The sequence below is a fragment of the Sinohyriopsis cumingii genome, chromosome 15, assembly GCF_028554795.1.
Source record: "Sinohyriopsis cumingii isolate HCF-2022 chromosome 15, ASM2855479v2, whole genome shotgun sequence".
In the NCBI taxonomy this organism is placed as follows: domain Eukaryota; kingdom Metazoa; phylum Mollusca; class Bivalvia; order Unionida; family Unionidae; genus Sinohyriopsis; species Sinohyriopsis cumingii.
The window spans coordinates 147,640,983-147,659,841 of NC_142975.1; the positions used below are offsets into that span (position 1 = coordinate 147,640,983).

At 35.6% G+C, this 18,859-nt stretch overlaps 1 protein-coding gene across 1 annotated transcript in view; it reads left to right on the forward strand.

Moving 5' to 3' along the window:
- The first annotated feature begins 4,656 nt into the window (after positions 1–4,656).
- LOC149783015 (lysosomal phospholipase A and acyltransferase-like) overlaps positions 4,657–18,859 on the forward strand; it is a 38,573-nt gene continuing 24,370 nt past the window's right edge. The window contains exons 1-2 of the mRNA XM_089934594.1: positions 4,657–4,835; positions 16,843–16,999. Coding sequence (XP_089790720.1) covers positions 4,730–4,835; positions 16,843–16,999 — 263 coding nt within the window. The 5' untranslated portion in view covers positions 4,657–4,729. The remainder of the gene's footprint in view (positions 4,836–16,842; positions 17,000–18,859) is intronic.

The following is an 18,859-nucleotide window of genomic DNA, read 5'->3' on the forward strand; positions in this document are numbered from 1 at the left end:
AGAGGAACATCCAGGCCGCGCACTGGCTGGTACCACCCCTAAGTATGGTGGTGAACTGGAACCCATTTCCCACAGCGGTCATGTCGCTCAGGTATCTGAGAGGGTTTTCTCGAGGTTCTCTATATGTGTACATGCCTATTGGTTTTCTCTAAAATAATAACTTCCTCACGTTTCATCATGGTTTTAATTATAAAGTCAATTGTTTTGTGCAAAATTTCCTTGTTTGGAAGTATGTCCAAATATAATAGATTATCCTTGTGATATCCCCTTTTAGTACTTGATAAGTGTCTGACCTCGGCTCTTTCATTTTCGTTTCCTTGCACTAAGCTTTTTATAGTTTTCCTTTTTGCACAAAGGACGTTTTGGCGTAAGCCAGATCATATGCCTACGCACCGCTACTTCCCTAGGCCGATAAATCCGCCCTTCACCCGTGATGATATTGATGTTGGGGATATCATCACTTGAGAACCTCTATAAACAGCATAGAACATTCCCCCCCCCCCCTTTTTATAACATTTTGAAGAAGAAAAAAAAAATCGAAAAAAATTAAGAATTTAAGCGATGTAAAGCAAGCAGGACCGTTCCCGAGCTCTCCTTCCCACTAATGACAGCCAACCATTCAACTGTAGGGACCTTTATGGACCCACAGATTGAGGCCAATATATCAGGGTTCCTTGAATCCATAAAAAGCCTGGGGGAGGTGGCACCATCCCCTTTCCCAGGAACAACTAGCAGGCTGCGGTGCAGTCAGAAAAAAGTGACACATGCACAATTGTGCGCACGCAACTATAATTAAACTCAACAACAGAAAAAATAATCACTTGAGAAGGGCTGATTTATCGACCTACTGCTTCCCCTGTGATCCAAGCATCATATAAATATACTGCTTTTTTAAGGAATTAAATTTGGTCCAGGTATTCCATACTCCCTCCCATTGCATCCCACTATTTCGCTATTGTACCTATGTTATTTTTTTGGTATATTCTTCATATATGATGTTGTAGTTTTGTGGTCATGTTTATCCTCCCATACCTTATATATTATCTCAGTATTTAAGTATAATCTGTCTAATATGTAAATTTATCTAGGTGCTTCAATTATTCTATTCAACCGGTTGTCCCTGTATATGTCTGATTTGTTTTTTTCTAAATGAAACTAAACCAGTATATATATATATATATATATATATATATATATATATATATATATATATATATATATATATACATACAGAGAGAGAGAGAGAGAGAGAGATATTCCCAGACATATTTCGATTGCCCTGTCAATTTCCTTATTCTATTTATAATGTTTGCTAGCTTCCTGAAATTGTGATTAAGTAGTTCCCACTTCTGTTTTCCCTAGAGAGATATCTTTTTAGAAGATTGTGAAATTTATTATTCCAGATATAGTCGATTATTAACACGTCTAATTATTCTAGTAGTTTATCTTCAAAGTCTATTGTCTGCAATATGTAGTTAATATTACTGTATACGTAGGTATTTGCAATCAGCGCTCAGGGGCGTAAGTGTCCAGGTCTCTATGTTTTGTGCAACTTTTGTCTTAATTTGTTTATAGTTTTCTAATGTGCCATTCGTCGCAAGGATAATTCATAGGGCTTTCACCTTGATCTTGAATGGTGGGGAGTGCGTCCTGGTTAGTTTCCACTCCTGTTTCCTATTAGCAAAATGTCAGTTTTGTCATGATTAATTCTCGACCCTGATGCTTTCACACTTTTTCAAACTTCTTTTGTACGTGCTTTAAGCAGTTCGAGTCAGTTATAAAATTGGTACAGTCATCAGCGTGCTGTACCATTTTCAAATAATTTTTTCCAGTTCGGTATATGTATTCCTTCTATATCCTTGTTATGTCTTTTTTTTCTTTTTTTTCTTTTCTTTTGCAGCATGCTATTTCTGTTGCTATTACGTATAATAGCAAAGGCAGGGGGCATCCCAGTTGTACCGATCTCTCGATATCAAATTATGGGGCTAACGTTCCGTTTACCTGTACTCTTTACCTCTCCGGTGGCCTAGTGGTTAGAGCGTCCGCCTCGGATGCAGGAAGTCGTGGGTTCGATCCCCGGTCGAGTCATACCAAAAACTTACAAAAATGGTACGAACAGCTTCCTCGCCTGGCGCTCAGCATTACGAGGTTAGTGTTAGGACTGGTCGGCCTGGTGTCAAGATAATCTGACTGGGTGGGACATCACATGTCTGCGACATGATGCCCCAGAGCTAGACATCACTAAAAACTGCCACTGCAGACATCGTAGTGATATGACTAAAATTTTTTTAAAGCTACGTTAAAAATCCAAATCACACACACACACACACACACACACACACACACACACACACACACACACACCTGTACTCTTGAGAAAATGTTGGTGTACAGTCCATTTTAGGACATTAATTCCGAAACCAAATTTGTCCAAAACTTTGTCTAAATAGTTGTGTTCTAAACGGTCAAAAGCTTTCCCTTGGTCAATGCTCCTTTGTAGCCTTGTAAATTCAAATAGTCAATCGTTGTTTGGATTGTTAGTATATAGTTTTTTTTATGTCTATCCTTTCTCCCACACAGCTTTGATGCTTGTATATAATTGAATTCATTCCCTCCCTTCTCTGAGCTAACAATGAGTACATTCAAGTTAAGCCTGTTACTTTACACTGAGAGGCAACCATTAGCAGCATTTGAACCTGTCTCTATGGATTTCGTACGTACAATCCTGACGAAGAGTGCACCAAAGTCATGTGAACTTGATCCAATTCCAACATCACTGCTGCATGAATGCTTAGATCCAGTATTGCCTTCACTAACTGATGTTATTAATACCTCTCTCTCATCAAGGAAATTCCCATCATTTTTCAAAACTGCCATTGTAAAGCCTCTGCTGAAGAAACCAACACTAGACCATAACGATTTAAAGAACTACCGCCCAGTTTCTAATCTCCCATTCATATAAAATATCTTAGAAAAGGTTGTTCTATCCCAGCTTGTATCTCATCTAAATTCAAGCAGTCTTTTTAGCAATGTACAATCTGCATATCGCCCTTGCCACAGTACTGAAACTACTCTTTTAAAAGTAGTTAATGACATTCTCTCTGCTTTGGATAGCGGATAGATTACAGCCCGCACCCTCCTTGATTTGTCTGCAGTATTTGGCACAATAGACCATAATATATTACTTCACCGTCTCCAGCATGTATTTGGCATTCATGATACAGCCTTACTGTGGTTCAAGTCCTACTTGGTCAACAGGACACAAATTGTGTCAGCAAATGGAATACACTCCAGCCCAGTTGATCTATGTTTTGGTGTTCCACAGGTGTCTGTTCTTGGACCCGTTCTCTTCATTCTATACACTCAGCCGCTCTCAAGTGTCATAGATCATCATCCATTGTCTCACCAATTATACACTGATGACACCCAAATATACAAATCTAGCCACCCAACGGAAGTTGATGCTACCATCCAAGGTGTAGAGAGGTGCATTTCTGATGTGAAATCATGGATGACATGTAAGAAGCTGCAGATGAATGTTGATAAAACTGAGGCCATTCTGATCACAACACAAAGACTTTCTCATTCACATCCTTTACCTCAAACAATAAATATCAGCAACACCAACATTAAATTCACACAATCAGTACGAAACCTAGGTGTTACTCTGGACAGTACTCTCACACTGCACCATCATGGCATGAACATATGCAAGGCTGCATATCTTGAGCTGAGACGCATCAGCTCCATTCGCAAATATCTTTCAGCTGATGCCACTAAAACACTTGTGTGTTCATTAGTACTTTCAAGACTGGACTATTGTGACTCAATTCTGTCTGGTTCATCTCAATATCTACTCCAGAAACTTCAAAAAGTTCAAAACACAGCTGCTCGGATCATACTTGAAGTACCACGATCGGAGCACACCTCCCCGCTGCTCTGTACCCTACACTGTCTATCCATTCGATCCAGAATCAAACACAAAATTTCTTCTCTGTGCTACGTTTCACTGTCGGACTCTAGTCCAACATACCTATCCGACCTCACCGATGTGTACACACCAGGAAGATACTTATGCTCCTCTTCTGACAATCGTATACTCATTATTCCCACTGTGAAAACAAAGTCATATGGACAGCGTTCTTTTGCATACCAGGGCCCAGCAACGTGGAATGAATTGCCCACTGAACTTACACACAAAGACACCGTGGTCACATTCAAGAGGGCTCTCAAAACTCACTTATTTCGACTGCAAGAACAAACTTAAAGACCTAATAATGTTTCCTACCTTAAATATTCTCAGCATGTTTTTTAATGTTTTCTAATTTCATGGTGTTTGTTTTTGTAATCATATCATTATATGTTTATTATCTTATATGTGTTGTTTTAAAGTTGTAAAGCGCTTAGAGCTTCTAAAGATTAGACGCTATACAAAGTCCTCATTATTATTATTATTATTTCGTCATCATTGTTATGCCAAAATATTTATCTGATTTTGATTGGTTAATGTCCACACACCCACCTCACGCCACGTGGGGTGAAAGATCTTCCTAGTGGGCACTTGTGATCCAAAGTAGTCTGGTACCCTACAAGTACCTAATATAATGCTCTTCTTTTGAAATTGAGTAAACGGTAAGTGTACCAGACTAGACCATACAACAAGAATGTGTGTGAAGTTAAATGAGAGCGCCATCTGGTTGGGTTATTAGGTGTGATCCGAAGAGTCGAAATGGACGTTAGAAACGAGCGATTTCTTGTTTATTTCTACGCAATTCTGATTTTTCATTTACTTTGCGTGGCTTCATTAGACTTCAAAGGATACCCTGTTATTTTGAGTAAGTATAGTGTGTGTGAGGTCACTAGAACAATTCTCGTTTTTGGCCTACATTAACTCTGCTTGATCATAATGATAATAACGACACATTTCATGTAGATTATAGGATAGTTATACAACCTAAGACGCATCACCCGATGTGTTTTTTTTTTTCTTCCTTTGGGTGGGGGGTAGCACTGAAACATAAATAACATGTGATATGTCTTACATTGTAGGACTAGATTATATGCCTAGTATTAGTATACCTTCCTGTTTGCTTCCACCATAACGATTTTAATATGGATTTTGTTAGTATTCAAACAAAAACAAATCATAATACATTCGTCATCGTAATGATTTTGGTAAAAGCGTGTATTTAACTGAATATTTGTTTTTTTAGTGTATTTCTTTGTTTCAATTATTCCGCTTAACCTCACAGCAGCTTGTACCCCTCACACACCGATTTTGGAAACGAAAAAATCAAGGATATTTACGGCCAATTCTGCGCACGATAGGTGATTTTCGTAAACACTGGATCACGTGTTATTTTTGGTCAAACATCCATTTTGTATCAAGAAAGAACGGTCGTACTTTAATTAAGAAAAGTACTATTCATAAACTGTACAAAAATATCCCACATTTCGACTCGAAATTTATATGAACATGTGATTTCTAAATGTCAACATGAAGACCCACTCCATGACTTTATTGAATCTGTAACCCAGAAAATCCTGTTTGCTATGTATCTTTTATAATCATACAAATAAATACATTATATAAAATATGGAAATGTGCACCTTAAAAGAATTCTGCAGTTTAATCCAAGAAGTCTGTTTCTAAATTCATTAATAATTTTCCTTATAAACAAAACATTGTAAACACATTACACCCTATTCATTGTTGTTTCTCTTCCACATATCTTTTGTTTTACATAATGTTGAACTTTACTAATTATTTTACAAGAACAGTTTAGTTGGCTTAATATTGCTTGTCATTTATTGGCATTGTTACGTTTGATTTTGTAAAACTAGCTATAAACCTGACCTGATTACTTTACTGAACTGCTGACAGAAACAGTCCAAAGTAATGTATTTAATTTCTATAGCCTGATTGATGAATATTACATCTTTTCGAAGCTGTACACGAAATAGGCCAACATATCACGAATCATGAATATTATATTCTTTTGAACAGAATATTCTGGTGACAATTGCCTCTTTTCAAATGGTAGGGATTGCAGTATTTTATTTTCGTCAGTCGGACATATTCGGTATGACTTTTGCTTCAGTATTAGTGATAGAAACTTTAAGTGCGCAGAAATTCCTGACAGCATTGTAAATGGCACAAATGTTACTAATTTCATTCATAGATTTATAATTTTGAACTCAACTGTTATCAAGGGGTCCCCAGTAACCCAGAATGATACATTACATTACACAACCAATGGTACACTACTGTATGGTTGCATTTCGGTGTTTCAGCTGTACTTCAGTGTTTCTGTGCATGAATTCAATGATGGTGAACAATGAACAATACAATTCCAATAAAAATTCATCTGAAGTTGAAGACCTCGGTGAAATAAAATTAATAGTAAATGCTAGTATACTGAAAACATACTCTGTATCCATGGACCTCAATTTGAAGTTTCTTGAGCCTGAACATAGCCAGACAAAATCTTGGTAAGATTTGCTTGTGTTGCTTTAAATACAAATGCTACGTGTCTTAGAAGTACTGAGCTTAATAATAATCAGAGATTTTCTATTGATTCCAAGAAATTATAATAAAGTATAGTATTCACTTACCCTCCCCTGTGTACCACCTACCCATTTTAAAAATAAAAAGCATTAGGGATATATATAAAAAATGCACAAAACAGTCATTTCATTCATCAGTGTATAATTTTTACCAGGTTATTGCCAACTTGGATTTTTACGTTAATCAACTACTTCAGTAGCTGCTCTGCTTATAGAAATCCCAAATCTTAATTGAATCCATGTTGGTGATGATCAAGATAGGCTCGTATGTCCTGGCAGGGCACTATATTCAGTCTCTATGCTTCCAAGAGGAAAGGGAAAGGTCAAAAATATCGGGGTCCTTCATTACAGATCACTGCCATGTCACCTCTGTCTGTGGCGGTTCATGTCTCGGATTCAGCCAATGTGGGTATGTGAGAAAGCTTGCCAGTAGCTTCTCGTGGGTCGGTGGTTCTTTCTGGGGTTTTCCTGGGTTCTTCCTCCACCATTAATACTGGCCGCCATGTATAGCCTATCGTGTGCTGAAAAATTGCGTTAAACCCACCCCAACAACAACAACATCATCAAAAATATCTTTTCATTCTTTGAAATGCTCCATTAATGTGACTTCCTCCATTTAACATTGGATTGTTACAGCGATTAAAGAGCTTGTTAGTCCCTTACCAACAGATGCCCTTTTTAATTAAATTAAAGCCTGTAACGTTCAAGCTGCCTCATGAGCCTGCTTAATCATTCTTCTTTGGAGGATATTATGAATGCAGCATTTTGACAATCAATCTTACTTCTACCAAGGCTCTTTAGCATCATAGAGCATGTTTTTTTTTTCTGTGCCGCACAACATGTGACCCAAAGATAGCACCAACATACACTAAGTGGAATCTTTCCCCAAGAGGGTGAGTGCATTCCATTTTTCTGTTTTTGATCAGATTTTAGGACATCATCAAGCCTTCCTAACTGAAACGTTCTGCAATAGCAACAGGTAAAGATATTGCTGATTAAAATGTAGGAGAGCATAAAACTATTTATGCAATACTTACTGTTGCTGTTACTAAATGCCCTCCCACCCCACTCAGATGTCCTGGTGTAATAATAAAAATGATGACTATTCTGCACATGATCATGTGAGGCACACATGACATGTGGACCATATTTTATTAATAATTCTCTACATCGTGAGAGGATGTATTCACATGAAATGGATGAGGTTTATTAACACAAAAAAGTATTAGATACACAGTAGCAGCAGCTAAGTATTGCATAATACAAATTAGTTTTCCTCTCCAAAAACTACTTTGCTTTTTCTGTTAATTATATACCAGCCTACATCTTGCACTTGATGATGTACAGTAGTAGAAAGTCAGATGAATAATCCTTATTGGACATGAATCAGGTGATGGAACAAAAAAACAATAAATCATAATGGTAAACAATTGGTCCTTTGTCAGATGTGTGAACAAACTGGGTGATAAGCCAGTCCCTTTACATGGTTAATTGATGTATTTTAGTGTGTGAATTGAATACCAGTTGAATCTTATGCTTGACAAGGTAGAATAAAAAGTCAAAGAATAATGCAGACAGTGAATATGAACTTCCATTTTTTTTTAATTAGGTCTTATTTGTGAAATAAGTTGTTTTGAGTTGATATTAATAAATAATGAATGTTGAATAAAAAACTGAAATGAGTTGTATTTGATTTTTTATAGAATCAATGCAGTATAGGTAGGTTCAGTATGCACACACTGTTTGTTCTACAAGTGTTGTATCAATCATCTATCAACAACTGCTTGTGAACACTCTGGAGGCTTTATTTCTATTTAGATTTGGCGTGTAATCTTATATTATCAAGCTTCAGTGGATTTCCATTATGAGTGACATCCATGTGTATTAATGATGTGATCTTGGATTTGATTGGTTGACATTGAGAACACATTAGGGGACATATTTCTGATCATATTTTGTATGCAAGCTTGTATTATCAAATCTCAGGTGAGTAAGGGATTAGTGAGATCCACACATAAATCAGGATCCAGGTTGATGAGATGGTGGGAATTGAGCCTGCAGTGTTCTGGTCATGAGTCCAGTGCCTTGAGTGGTGAGCTACCATATCTGCCTTGTGTGTGACTGTCATTGGTTATTAGTTTCCGAGTTATTACTCCAGACGGATAAGGACAGACTGAGAAATGCATGCTAATGGAACAGATATCCTCTCCTTATACTGTGATGTAAATGTACATGTATGTACTGTACAGGTGAGATGGTGAACAGTTTCTTAGTTATAAATCAGTGCCTAATGGCCAGATGCAGGTAGAGATGTAGGAAATGGCAAGAAAGTGACCTATTATATATATGTTCTTGGAAAGAAAGTAAATGAAAACATAATTATAGACAATGTAACTGCTAAGATTTCTTTCCTCTATAGAGTTTCAATATGTGTGAATATTTAATATTCTTGGATTTTCTCAGAGTGCTAGAAATGACAGGGTTCTTATGGTCTTTGACAGTTTGGGAAAAATGAGGTAGCATTTTCAAGGTCTTGCAAGTTTGGGAAAATTGAGCAGATTACCCTGAAGTCTTTAAAAGTCTTTGAAAATTGAAATAAACCCAAACATTTTAATTTCTGTTAAGAGAACAATTTATTTTGAATTAAATCTGATGCATAAGTTGCTTAGTTCTGAAATAACAATGACTGTTAACCTATCTTCCAGATCATTATAAAGCAATTTTAGGAAGTTAATTGTAGTTCGAATTTTATCATTAAACAATATTGTAGTATTTTGCATTCGTTGTTTTCTCATATAACTTGTATACAGAACTCAGCAGTATCTTACCAGTTAGCAAAAATATGTCTTGAAAATCCATGTTTGTGGTCTTTGAAAGTTTGGGAAAAGTTTTTGAATTTATCATTCAGAATTCTGTATGAACCCTGGTATGAATTTAACAAACTGGATATTTTGCTGCCTATTTTGGCAGTGCCAATAAATGTTTTTGAAATTTGCTGTGGTACTTTATGAAAATCATCAAAAACGATTTGACACAATAAAATAAAATCTAACCACCATGATGTTGATTGTGCCTTTTCATGTGTTGTCATTCAGCTTATTGACCGATGTTTTAGAGTGTGTTCGGTTTCATGGTCTAATTTAGTGTTATGTGTTTGAAATGTTGATGCTGAATCATGAAAGTAATCATAGCTTTCTAAAAGTTTGAGTTGGATTTTGCTGTCAAATCATTAATATGCACTAATAATAATAATAGGGTCCCAAGGCAGCAGTGTGGTCTAAGGCACTCACCTTTACAGAATACTAGTATCTCGTATTTGTCTGGATGGGTTAAAGTCTTGGGCTTGGCTAGCATGGATAGGTGACAGAGCTTCCCAATAACTTCCTGCGATTCATACTTGGGTTTTCCTAGGTTCTTCTTCCACCAGATTTATTGGCTGCCATGTATAGCTTGTCATGTTCTGAAAATGACATTAAATCCATGAACTAATAATAATAATAATAATAACTGCTGTGATGAGGGCAGTACAATTTAAGAATGTACAGAAAATATGGAAATACATAACATCAAGAGCTTATTTTCTTTTGACTGAAATGAGACAAAGCATTAGCAGGTAATGTTCAGTTTTAATTTATTAATGAAGTGTTAATACATGTACTTTGATCTGTGACTTGAGAGGTAGTCTGTTAATCCTGTGTTTGAGCTTGGTTACTTGGGCCTTGATTTTTTTGTTCATTTCATTTCAGCAGCTGAATGAAATGTTTTCGTGTGTTTTAACAGTGTTCTTACAGTCTTTGAAGGTCTTTGGCAGTTTGGTAAAAATGGGGTAGCATTTTCAAGGCCTTGAAAGTTTGGGAAAATTGAGCAGATTACCCTGAAGTCTTTAAAAGTCTTTGAAAAGTGAAATAAACCCAAACATTTTAATTTCTTTCCATAACCACAAATATAAATGTCCAAGGGTGTTAGATTCGGATGTAATTGAGTTTTCCTGATTTCTTTCTTTTCATTAAATTATAGTTTGAATTTCATCATTAAACAATATTGTAGTACTTTGCATTCATTGTTTTCTCATGTAACATAACTTGTATACAAAATGTTAGTGAAAATAGGTCCTGAAAATCTATGTTTGTGGTCTTTGAAAGTTCGGGAAAAGTCTTTGACTTTGTCTTTCAGAATTCTGTATGAACCCCGTTTAAGAGAGAAAATGTTTCATTTTTATCATACAGAAACCTGCAGAAAGATTGTGTTTTATTTTATTTGAGTTGAAGAAACTTTTTAAATCTTATTTGTTCACAAATTTACTAATCAACATTTCTGTGATGTTCAGAGAATGCCGGTGATGTAGTAGATGACATTATAATCTTGAAACACATTATTTATTTGATCCTGTTTTATGCAGTATTGTCTGAAATCTCTAAGCCATTTTATAAAGTAATGCCTGAGCCATTTAAGCCATTTTTATCTATAATTACCTGAAACCCCTTTTTATGTAGTGTTACCTGGGTAACACTATTTTATGTAGTGTTACCTAACCCATCCAAGTCATCTTATGTAATATTACATAACTAACCCCCAAGCTGTTTTACCTGGTATTACCCAAGTCGTCTCTATTCTTAATACTTTGAATAATGTTGTCCTCTTTGTTGATAATTCCATTATTCATTAGTTTCCAGGGCCAAAGTCCATTTAAGATGTCCATGAAGTTTGTGTGGCAAGTAGTGTAGATTTGCCTTTTGCTCATTGCAACTCTACAGTTTCAGTATTTACCATTTTCATCCACTTGTCCGTTCATCCATCTATTATTTACACTTTAGTTTCCATGGTGAAATTTCGTTGAAGGTATCTGTGTGAAATTGGTGCAAATTAGACTAAAGCTGTACCGATTAATTGGCCACACTCATCAGGCTGATTATCAGAACAGTCAGTATTGGCAGAAATAATCGGTGCCAATGTAAACAAATTCCCAAAATATAAATTCAGTCATAGCATTCATCATGACATGATTTGAATTCTAAATCAGAATTAAATAGTGGAAATTAAGGAATAGACATTTGATTAGGGGGTTAATTGAAAGACAATATATTCTTAAAAGTAAATACTTTTTAACACACTTGCAGTAAACTACTGCTGATTGTCTGCACACAACAAATTATCAATACCATTGATGCACTCATCCCAATCACAGCAGCCAATGAGGCCATGTGTGGTTGTTGAACTTTAAGCATACATATTAGCAGATAGCTAGTCAGATTAGATAGCTCGCAAAATTTTCGACTACTATGAAACTATGACTCACTATAGTTAATCTGTTCTTTAGCCAGTCCTGCAATGCTGCTAATCAATGAATAGCGGTCGCACGTTGAAGCAGCAGAATGCTGACATAGAAATATTATGCAGCATAGATATTGGCATGCCAGTGCCAGCGACGTTACCCATGCATACCAGAGCTGCTTCAGCGCATGACTCACATCATGGTGCGTGCATCCATCCAGCCATGTGGACAACTTTGAAGTAACTTACTTTATTTAAACATTGTTTCAAGAGCATAAATCGATTAGATTATTATATTGACTAGCGACTGTACTATATTAAATATTCTACCAAGCCTATGCATAATGTCGAACTCAAACACTCAAGTTTAGTCTGGAATTACTTCAGAGTAAATGCAGTCGATAAGTCCAAAGCAAATTGCACACTTTGCAAAGCATGTATTTCCAGACATGGAAAGGATTCTAAAAACTTTACGACATCAAATTTTATCCAGCACTTGCGCTGCAAGTACATCGTCGAACATGGCCTGTTTCTGGCAGATAAAAAACGAAAAGGATGCTGCACAGTCAACCTCATCAGCTGCAGCAACTCCTTGTACTCTGACTATTGATGCCATGCTGGACCGGAAGCAGCCATTTGCATCTGATGACCCGAGAGCTTTTAGTTGGCACAAAGCTATTGCACAGTTCATGACAGTAGATGTGCAACCATTTTCGACATCTGATGGCCAAGTCAAAACCACGCTATAAAATTCCAAGTCAGAAGTACTTTTCCACATCTTTGATACCTGACATGCATAAGGCGATACAAAGTAAGGTGTGTGATTTAGTTTCTATCCAATCTGAACTTAGTTTGAGTTCTGATGTGTGGTCAGACCTGTCAATCGGCATAGCCTTGTTGAGTCTTAGATCCAGACACAAAATCCCATTCTGACAATGGGTGAATTTTTTATGTAAAAAAACAGGTCTAAAAAATATGTTTTTCCCTCTGTATTTCGTGTTGTGAACAGAAGGTCCAGATTATTTGGTATCCTTGTAGAGGCACATCTGTCTACGTTTATATAATACTGTCCATTTTGGTGTATCTTAAATGACTATGATCTAGTGGTTAGAGTGTCTGCCTCAGATGTGGGAGGTCGTGGGTTTGATCCCTGGCTGAGTCATACCAAAGACTTCTGAAATGGTGCTAACAGCTGCCTTGCTTAGCACTCAGCATTAAGATGTTACTGTTAGGACTGGTCGGCCTGGTGTCAGGATAATGTGACTGGGTGTTTGTGGCATGATGCCCCAGTGCTAGACAGTACTATAAACTGCCACACTGCAGACATCATAGCTATATGACTGAAAAATTGTTAAAGCTACATTAAAAATCCAAATCACACACACACAAACATGGTGCCAGGGGTTAATGAGTTAATAATGCATGGACAGTGTGGTCGATAAAATAGACAGCAGTGTGGGCAAGGGTGCAGTTAAACTGAGGGACCTCTGACAGCTTTTTTTTAATAAATTACTTTTATTTTCAGTATATCTTATTTCAGAAACATCATTTAAAACATTACTCCAGTTTGGTTTCAGCACACCTCATCTATGTAAATTTACCAGTGAAAACATGTTTTGCAGCACTTTTTTTTTACAAGTGGATACATTGTAGTGTTATTGTAGATTCTGAATAAAACCAAGACTCTTTATTTAAGAAAAGAGGGATAGTTAATTAGAGAAACAACGTTTAAATTAAGTACCAATTTGGTAATTGTAAGATCACTGTTAACTTTGGATTCAGTTTTCCATAACAAATCCCATCAGAGAAACAGCTTTTCATGCACCAGAGTGCTTTTCACTTGGTTAATTTGCTGTAATTGATATCATAACAATTGCAGTATTATAAACTACTGATTAATGTTAGATATTTTAATATGTTACATATACTTTGTGTTCTCAGTGTTCAGTTTGTCAGTTGTTATGACTTGAATTAAAGGTCACTGGACACGTATTGTAGAGAAATGTGATATTATTATTGCTACAAAAAAAAACGTTTGTTAGGTATGAACACTGTAAGAATGTTTAATTAGACTTAAAAACACTTTTTTAAATGAAAAAATTATTCAGCAGTCTCCATAAACAATTGGTAGTTTCTGTGTGCCAAAAACAGATTTGACGTACATTTATCCTTTTGATTCAACCAAACCATTCAAGTGTTTAATTTCCTCACGTAAATGTCTGTGTGATATATCATTTGATCATGCTTTTGTACAGCAAATATGGTGCACTGTGTTGCATATGGATGTAACTAAAAGAGTGATGATGGGACAAAAGGGTTCTTTCTTTTTCCGAAAGACCCTGCTTACCAAACACAAGGCGATTGAAGCTGTGTGATCGAATATGGGGAGGGATGGGAATGTCCTAAATCCTGTAGAAAGCTATATGGTGCATATGAGAAGAGGAATAGAAAGAGCAGAAGTATAATATATCAAATAAAGGTATACAGTACAGTAACATTTCTGCAGATTTAAAATATTAATGTTTAAAATAATCATAATACATATTGAATATGCATAGTATAGACTTTGATCAAACTCTTTATTTAGCATTATTTTAACCAATATGAACTCAGAAGGATTTTAAAAAAGAAATAGGAGGTATTACTCTGGGACATATATCATTTATAGGTGTACAAGTCTGTAGAATCAGTCATATTTATATATGCACCTTTACCATATTGGGACACAATAAAATAATTAATTTTTTTCCTGTCCCAGAACTTATGGTGAAACTTTTTCATCAAGGTATATGTCCCAAGACTTAAGAAACAAAATAATTTTGTGTTGTTTTTATCTCCCTCACTGAATGGTATGGTAAAATAGATAAACAAAACACTTATTTGAAAATAAAATGAAAGAATCTAACCTTGCATTGTTATCACTTATTCCTTTTTTTCATCTTGCAAAATTTATTAAAGAAATATGTAGCAGATCCTGGCTGGTATATGCATCCTTACTGCAGTGTGTATTGCTTATGTCAAGTAACTAAAAGTCACAAATGAGACACGAATATCACGCATGATACATTATAAGGTGCTAAATGACCAAGATTGTACTGTATACAGGTTAACTATATGATGGTATCTTGCAAATAAAAATCATTATTTGAAAATACATTCACTGTGAGTGCCAGTGTTAATCTTTTTGCTAGTATGGGTTACAAAAGTATTATTAAAGCAAGTTATTGCTGTGTGTACTATTTACCCTATGACAATCAGTGCCTGTTTGTATCAGTTATGATTATATATGACCAACAAATAGAAGCCCAGGTATGAATAAACACAACTGGCAGCAAGCAGTAAACTCATTGCTTAAAGTTACTGACAGGATATCATATACAAAGCTTATTTTATTACAAAGCTAGCAAACCTGGAAACCTACTTTGGATTCTTTTAAGTGTGCTGATTTTTTTTTTTTAATGAAGTCGGCCGACATAAGGAAGCCACCTTTGGATTCTTTTAGGTGTGCCAATTTCTTTTTTCTTTTTTTACAAAGTTGGCCAATATAGGGAAGACAGCATTGATTCCTTTCTACCTATATTAATGGGAATTTTGAAAATAAATTGAAACAATGGAACAGTTTTGAAAGTGACACTATCTAGTGCATTGGGCATGCATATCTATATACGGCTGAACAGTGCATTAGTTTTCAATAGTTTCATCTAAATGTTACCTATCCATAGTTTATAGTTGTTGTTTTTTTGTAGACAAGAAGCATGTACTTCGTCTTGTGGGGATAAATGTGCATCATTTTTGGCTGGCTTCCTCTATAGGTGGAAAATCATAGCTCTGGGGAAGTAACAGAATTGTATGTTTCTGTTCTGAGATATTAAATTATTTTTTCTTCTTTGCACTTTATAATTTTAATCTCCTTTTTGTGCTAATATAACTACTTTTAATCATGTAATGCAAATCTGATGTAAAAAGAATTGCTAGAGTATCACCAGTGACCTTTAAGACATAGCTGTGACAATTACCTCTTATGCAGTTAGGCTTTGCATGCTTTTTAACTTTTTATTTATGCTGCCCCAATTACCTGTTTTGATACAAAAGATGACTTATCATCTTTGTACAATGCATTTGAACTTTTAATCGTAACAATTCCCCAGTCGGAGAATGAAACAGTCGGTACTTAGTTAGGTTCTTATAGAAATGCTCACGGTTTTTGCTGAGGCAGTTGATTTACACTTTTCACCTTTGAATACAAGAGGGCATATTGCATTTATGCTGATTATACTGAAATCTAATTAAAAAAATACTACTATAACAAATTTCACTTGACAAAACGTATTTAACTGGTATTTTTGTTAAAATGTTGCCACCAGTGGGCATTACTAAAATTTTAATTAATACAAATTGTGTCATATTTTGTTATTTACCGTGCTTATTCAGCATTTTTATAAATGAAATTTAAACGACAGAACATGTTATTAAAAGTTAAAAATTCATAATGTTTAAAATTTCTGACTGCTAACCATCAGTTTGTGACAATAAATCAACTGTTAGGTATGAAGGCAATTTTAATCATGCTTTTATTGTCATTAAACAAACTGGATACTATTTTTGATGAATGGGTGGGGAGGAAGTGAACTATACATAACAATCTACATGCACTACTTAGAACTGTAATGTTATTTTCCATTTTTATTTCTTATTTAAATCAATCTCAAATTAATTAAAATTATTTGGAACTGGTTTAAGTAAATCTTGTTGGGTATGTGTCATCTAAAAAATCTCCTGAATTTGAAACATTAATTTCTTAAAATGTATAATTTGGACCTATAAGATATATGCAAATACCTCTGTTTTGGTTTATGATATGTTGCAGTCAGCAAGCAGCAGTGGGTTTCTTGTCATATCATATCATAGCAGCTTTAAGTTAAATTCAAATCATAACAATATGAATGTCACTTATTTTCTTATCCACAAATCAGACTTGTTTCTACTATTTATTTTATGTTTTAGTTCCTGGAGATGGAGGCAGTGAATTTGAAGCCAAGCTCAACAAGTCAGCTGTACCCCATTCCTTCTGCATCAAGAAAACTGAGAACTACTTTAGTCTGTGGCTAAATCTTGAAGAATTAGCTCCATGGGTGATTGACTGCTTTGTTGACAATATGAGGTCTGTTCTGAAACTTGAATTGAATATCATGTTTATGTTGATCTTGATTTGCCATTGCATAATTGAGTGTCTATGCTGGTTCGTCCAAATTATGACCACCACATCTATATCCTTTTTAGTCTGCTGCTGCCACATTAAGTAAAAAACATTAGGGTGTAGACCATGTCTGATCTGACAGCTCCGGTGGCCTAGTGGTTAGAGCGTCTGCCTAGGATGCGGGAGGTCATGGGTTCAATCCCTGGCCGAGTCAAGAAATTACATAAAGTTGCCATTTGACAAATACATGTGAGCACTTGAAAACAAAAATACAGCTCGTTATAGCGCAGTAGTCTGGGTCCATAACCGCTGACTGCATTGCGCTAAGAACTGCTATATGTATGGAAATGAGAATAGCATAATATATCAAACCATGGTATGATGGCAACTATCAAAATTTGGTAAATGATGGTTGCTTAAAAAGGAAAAGATATAACACCAAGCTTGTTTTCTTTTACTCCTTGTTGTAATATATTGGTATGATTTGGTCATGGAGTCCATAACGGTATATCCTGAATCATGACATAACAAGGCACATTATTATGAGGGAGAGCTATGTATCTGTACGTAACACAGAAAACAGCTGATTTTGATGATACTTTCTGAATTATTAACATGGGTGTTGGTATTTTTGTGGCAAACAAAAGAAGTGCCAGAATCTTTGCACTACATTTCTAAATAGTGTTTATGATAAAATGCAACTGATTCAAACATCAAGCGCTGAATGATGCTTTCCAATGCGTGGTACCCAAGTTCATGCAGATGTAGTCTGTGTCTACTTGAGTATGAACACATCCTGTGATTGTTCTCACTGCTGTGAGTGGTTCAGTTCCAGCAAGAAGAAACCTTTATGCATCACTGCACAGTGTAAATCCTTTACCTCACAGTGGCCGTTGCTGTGATGGCTGTCACTATAATAGTGTGACCCCGCTATAATGCGATAATTGGTGGAAAAAATTAGATCACTTTAATATCAGGGTTGCATTATTGCGGGGATTTATACTATTTTACTTTTTTCAGAGAACAAGGCATAGGCACATATACGTGTATTCATGTCTAATGTATATAATGAATAGGGTATCAACACCGTTTACTGTTGTGCCGTTGTGGCATGCATTCATCCATGCTGCATCTAATGCCAGCAAAAAATTGCACACAGATTTAAGATATTCAGTATTTTGGTCACAGATCATTGTGTCTGAATTCAAAGTCTAATATATAGGATGAACAGAGTATTAACACGGTTTACTTACCATCAGATATTGTACTGTTGTGGCATGCAGACAATCCATAATACATGTAATTCCATTGCAAAAATTGCATGCATATTTAAACTATTCAATGATTTTGTCACAGATCATTATGTGTCTGAATTCAGTGGGAAAAAGTAACAGCAAAATTAAGTTAAGAAAGAGGAAACACATACGGTTCACTACATTCCAGGGTCTATGAACAGTGTCTGTACAAATTTAATACTACTAGAATTTTCTCATATGCATTTCCCTGTACATTTATCCATTGTGTATTGCCAATAATTGACACTTGTACACCTATTCATTTGAAAGATTTCAGCAGGAATACTTAACAATTAACACATGCGTGCATATAACTTTTACTTCAGATTTTGTGAATATTGAAAGAAACGTGAATCAAAGTCAATCTGGTTGCATGACTCTGTAATTTTAAATTTCATCATTTCTTAAAAATCTGTTTAGTGGAGTCTGCTTCTTTGCCATGAACTGTTGGCTTCTAACAGAGTCAAGAATGCTTCTGAGTTTGGGAATTTTGATGCTGTCGACATCTTGAGTTTCCAGCCACTTCAAA